We start from the raw sequence: 5,479 nt of genomic DNA, 5'->3' as shown, positions 1-5,479 counted from the left end.
ACAAAAAAAAACATTCCCACCATCCCACTCAGGACACCCCTCCCCCAACAAGTATGGGGACCACGGGGTACAGCACATTAGGTTCAGGAAAAAACCGGGAACAGAAAAAGAGGCTGGTTTGGTCCTCAGCATCCTGGTCAGGCTCCCGAGGCCTCCGCTGCTGCCATCCACCGCTCGCAGGTCTGCATTCTCCCGCCGTGCCTCAGTGCTTCTCTGCTGCCAGCTCATCACCCACAGCTCCGATGGGCACAAGGAGGTGTGTGCAGGAAGGAGTAGGGGACTGGGGGCTGAGGTGCCAAAGGCCCCCGCCCCTGGTGGCTGGGAAGGGCAGATTTCTGGTGCTGTTTGTTGCTCTTCTTCTGGACAGGCCCTGACCCTAACTGTCCCTCTCTTGCTCTCCTGCCACTGAGATGTGTGACTTTCGGTGAGCCGAGGCTCCAGCTGAACGCTCCATGCCGCCTGGAGGGTGCGTGGCGGAGGGGGGTGTGGAGGAGACGATGGGAGGGTGACAGGGCACAAAATCTTGCCCTACCCCCGAAAGGGAGAAGAGGTTCAAAAATGTTGTGTTGTGAAATGTCAAAAAAATGTCAAGCACTACCCGCTCTCACGTTAACCCGACCAAGTCTTCCGGAGTTTCCCTGGCACGCAGACCCTACCACTAACTGTCTCTGCCTCTGTGTTTCTTCAAGGAGTTGTTGCTCCCAGATGGGCACAATTTCCCTTCTTGGTGCTTGAAGGACAGGGGAGTCTGGAGGAAGAGGGCGAGGAGAGGGAGGAGGCAGCGGGCGGGGAGTGGAGGGAGAGAAGGTAGAAGGGTATTTACATCTTGCATGAACTTGCGGCAGACTGGGCGTATCTCTTTGCTCAAGGTAGCACTGAACATCATGACCTGCTTCTCATGGGGGGTCATGCGAAAAATTTCCTGGACATCCCGACGCATGTCTGCAAGAAGAGAATTTACAGAAGAAAATGAGTCTGTGACTTATGAGCAGTGAGGCCACAACCACTGAAAACGGAAGGAAGTCACTCCAGGACTGTGACCTCCTCTGCACCATCTCCTGAGCAGGCTGGGTTTGGTGGCACATGCCTGAACTCCTAGCACTTAGGAGGTAGAGCAGGGGGGACCAGGAGGTGTGGATAGTAACAACACAGAAAAAGCAACGCGTCGACAAAGACACGAGGTCAGGTTCCACTCCTGTTTCAGCCACCAAGTATGACTGAACCTAAAGTCCAAATTTACAAAAATGGTGACGAGGCTCAGGGACCATCTTAAACACGAAGCACGAGGGTTGAGAGTCCAGCAGTCAAGGGCCCTCGCTGCTCTCTCAGAGGACCCTGTACCTTAGCTCCAGGGGACCCAATGCCTCTGTCCTCTACGGGCATGAGCACGTATGTACAAGTACACAGTTAAAAATAACAAACTTAAACTAAAAAACTATTTTGCCAGGTGTGGTCATGCACATCTTTAACCCCATCACCCAGGAGGTAGAGGTAGGCAGATCTCTGTGAGTTCTGGGCTAAACAGGGCTACACAGAGACCACGCATGGACACACAAGAAAACCAACACCCATCTCTGAAGGCCCTTCCCCAGCTGCTCTTCCTACGCCAGTCTCCAGCTCTTACTTAGACATCAGTGAACTCTGTGCTTTCCACCTTCAGCTCTAGTCTCACAGCCCTGTTCAGCCAGGCAAACATGGACTCTCCATGGCTCACCATTTTTCTGTCATCTTGGGATAGCCAAAGGCCATTTGGAAAGACTTTTTCCTGGAGTTCCACTCTTTTTCTACTCTGCCAATTCAGTTAAGAGCAAACTCTTTTTCTGGTTTGTTTTGTTGCTTTTTAAAGCTAAGGTCTCACTATGTAGCCCTTGGCTGGCCTGTGACTCATATCCACCTGGGGTTAAGGGCATGTAAGCTTATCTCTTCCTTTGTTTTCTCCCGAGCTTCTCTACGTAGTCCTGGATAACCTTGAATTCTCTCTACAGACCAGCCAGGGATGCTCCTGCCTTAGACTCTGGGAAATACCGGGATTAAAGCACCACCACCTGGTGCCGCATGATGGTTAAATTTATACTATGTACGTATGTTCTTGCTTGCATGTAACATGTATGTGCCTAGTGCTCAAGGAAGCCAGAGGAGCTGCAGATCCCCATGGGAACTGAAGCTCCATCACCTCTGAAGAACAGCCAGTGCTCTTAACCACAGAACCAGCGCTGCAGCTCTTCCCCCACAGTTCTTGCTCTGCTTTTTAATGTGTGCGTGTTTTGTCTGCACCCTACTTCTGTATGGTGCCCACGGAGGCTAAGAGGGAGGAGATCCTCTGCCATTACAACTATTATAAGCTGCCATGTGGGTGAGGATCGACCCCAGGTCCTCCCAAAGGGCAGCCCGTGCCTTTTCTCTAGCATCGCCCAGAGAAACTCGGGATGAGAACTTTCTTTACCCCCACGTGGCACACTCCCACCTGAGCACATGACCTGCTGTGATCGTTCCCCAGATGAAGCACAGAATCTACCTCCAGAACCCTGCTCCCGTGTGAACCCTGACCACGCTTGCTATGCTGGGATGCAAGGGCTGGCACGGCCTGCTCTAGCTGAACAGCACAGCATCTGTCCACAGGGCAAGCATGGAGGACTGGCTTCTATCAGCAGCTCATTTCACTCTGCACCACAGAAAGGAAGGGCGAGGAGAAAGGTGTGGCTTCACCACACAGCACACATCAGCTCACACCAGGCCCCAGCTCAATGCCCAGCCCCAGGGGAAGAAAAGGAGACCCGGAGCCATCAGTCATGGGTGATAGATCAAGAGTCGTCCTTGCACACAAGTGCTCCTGTGTCCAACAAGCATCATCTGGCTCCACGGGCAGCTCCTCCCACGCCTGAGACCGGCCAGGCACCGCCACTCACCGAGCTGTTCAAGCATCTTGTCACACTCGTCCAAGATAAAGTGTTTAATGTGCTTGAGGTTCAGGCTCTTATTTCGAGCCAGGGCGAGAATCCTGCCAGGAGTGCCCACGACAATGTGTGGGCAGTTCTTCTTCAGCACCTCTTCATCCTTCTTGATAGACAGACCGCCAAAAAACACTGCCACCTGTCAGGCGACAGGAGAGTCACAAGAAGGAAACCGAGGTCTCAGGTGCTCCCATTCTCTCCCCACCTCCTTTTTTGAGACAAGGTCTTACTGTGTAGCCCTTGTGGCCTAGAACACGCCTTGTAGACCAGCCTGTCTCTGTGGCCCAAGTGCACAGGGAAGGCATGGCTCTCCCTGGCCAACACCAGCGTGCCCTTTTAGCGGAGTGTAGTTAGCTGACAGGGCTGCAATGACTCCTGTGCCTCCAACCATCCAGGCAAGGCACAAAGTGAGGTGCTCAGCCTGCAGGGCTAGTGGGGAGTAGGGGTGGGCGGGCAGTCTTTGCTTCCCTAGACTTTGACAGGACCTCTCTATCCAGCCCTAGCGGGCCTACACAGTGAGGCACATATGACACTAAAGGCCTCCACACAAGAATGAAGACAGCAAGAAGCCACCAGGTAAGTGTGAGGTACCACAAACAAACAACAAAAACAAGCCCACAGCCAAGCTTTCCTAACTGAACTGGCATTCAGACAGTCTATGGCTCTGGCTGGGCCGGAACCTCTGCCTCCTGAGATGAAGGCCATGTCTTGTGTATCCACTAGGTGAATGCTGGGATCTGAGCTTTAACACTATGTAGCACATGGACTTGCCCAGTGTCACGGGGAAAGAAATACTCAGGAAGTTTGTTTTATGGGAAACAACTTCCCCCTTTCTCAATCCCAAAACCACAAATGGTTAACAAGGTTTGTGGCAAACAGGAGCATTCCTGTTCAAAATGTTTTCCCTTGTATCCATCAAGCTTTCAAATGTCAAGTTTCAGTCTGTAATAACCACTGAGGGGAGAACAAGCCAACCCCAACTCAGGGAGTGACTCCACAGGTTCCCCAGGACACTTTGTTAGTCAAGAAAGTTGGCAGAGAATTCTGATCTTCCCACTAGGAAGGTAACTGATGAGGGAGGGGAGGGATGGCGCTCTCAGACCAACCAGCTGATCCACAAGCTCACACACCACACCCAGCCTCGGATTTGATCCCAACATTAGGAGCTTTCTGAATAACAGACCCAGGGAGCTCCATGCTCTCTGTATAGGACAGAACAGCTCCAAGAGCCTCTGCTTCCTCTTGCCACAGCCCGTCCCACACTCTCAAGCAATCCAGCAAGTAGCACAGGAGAACAAGCCAGGTGGCAAAAGCCTGTCCCAACTACTCAGGAAGCTCAGGCTCACGGCCTGCTGTGTCTAGGCTGAGGCCTACCAGGCTAACTTGGAAAGAGAATCGTAAGTATAAACTCAGGGCCCAGGGGCAGCCGAATTTGCAACCCAAACCTATTACCCACCTAACTAGTCAAAGCGTTCTGTGGCAGAACCAGCAGAGCTCAGCCAGAGCTCAGGAACATACACCTGTGTTCACACCACTGAACCGGCAAGGGCAGCCGCACAAGAGCACCCCAGCCTGAAGGAAGTCAGAAGTGACAGCACAGGGCCTCTTGCAGCTAATGCCTTAGTCACTGTGCTCCAGAGTTCCTGGAGCCTCCAAGCCCCCATGCCTCCCTGTGCAGGGTCCCCCCCTCACCTTGACGTTGGGCATGTACTTTGAGAAGCGCTCATACTCCTTGCTGATCTGAAAAGCCAGCTCCCGAGTGTGGCACATCACCAGAACAGACACCTTGGAAGGAGCAAACAGGGGCAAACACACCAGTCAGTCCTCTGTCACAACAGAACACGCCCCTGAACAGCCGGGGAAGGCCAGCTCCAGATTATCAACCCCAAGAACCCCCAGCCCTGGCCCCGGCGTACCTGCCCGGTAACCGGCTCCAGCTGTTGCAGTGTGGCCAGGACAAACACCGCTGTCTTTCCCATGCCTGACTTGGCCTGGCACAGAACATCCATCCCCAGAATGGCCTGGGGGATGCACTCATGCTGGACTACAAGGACAAAGGAGAGAGTCATTTTGCACCCCTCCAACCCTCTTTATTCCTAGACGACACACCGGATTTTACCTGGTCCCTGTCACCTTTCAGACCCTGTCCTACCTCTGTCCCCTTATCACATTCACACCCAAATCAAACTTTCCTAAGCGCATCCTTGCTCCCGGCCTCCTGGTGCCATGAAAACCCCCCGCAACAGCTCACCGTCAGCGTTCTGGCTGTCCCTATTTTTCTTATATTAACAATCCATGAATTGGACTGCCTGCCACAGGCCACCTCTCCTATATAGGTTGCCGTGCTTTTGGGTCATGTAACCTGGCAACCTTGAACAAAATGAAGGACTCGGTACCTGACCCAGAAGACAGCCTTTCTAGACTGATCATTACGGCTTTCAGAGACCACAGTTGGTCTGGCCCAAAAGAGGGAAACTAAAGGTCCAACCAGGCCCTCTCCAAGTCCAAATACTCAAAAAAAAAAAAAA

General features: G+C 52.8%; 1 protein-coding gene and 1 non-coding gene across 2 annotated transcripts in view; both read right to left on the bottom strand.

Moving 5' to 3' along the window:
* Ddx39b (DExD-box helicase 39B) overlaps positions 1-5,479 on the bottom strand; it is an 11,445-nt gene that overhangs the window by 3,969 nt on the left and 1,997 nt on the right. Inside the window, exons 3-6 of the mRNA XM_055591924.1 lie at positions 4,868-4,995; positions 4,644-4,736; positions 2,907-3,090; positions 824-942 (exon numbers count right to left, since the gene is read on the bottom strand). Of these exons, the coding sequence (XP_055447899.1) occupies positions 824-942; positions 2,907-3,090; positions 4,644-4,736; positions 4,868-4,995 (524 nt within the window). The remainder of the gene's footprint in view (positions 1-823; positions 943-2,906; positions 3,091-4,643; positions 4,737-4,867; positions 4,996-5,479) is intronic.
* Positions 2,779-2,855, bottom strand: LOC129665397 (small nucleolar RNA SNORD83). Its single transcript, XR_008718372.1, has one exon. It is a non-coding gene; the product is annotated as a small nucleolar RNA SNORD83 (small nucleolar RNA).

This window comes from Psammomys obesus, unplaced genomic scaffold, assembly GCF_907164565.1.
Source record: "Psammomys obesus unplaced genomic scaffold, mPsaObe1.curated_primary_1811, whole genome shotgun sequence".
Classification (NCBI taxonomy): domain Eukaryota; kingdom Metazoa; phylum Chordata; class Mammalia; order Rodentia; family Muridae; genus Psammomys; species Psammomys obesus.
The sequence above is the reverse complement of the archived record's forward strand: the minus strand, read 5'-3'. Positions and strand labels throughout refer to the sequence as shown.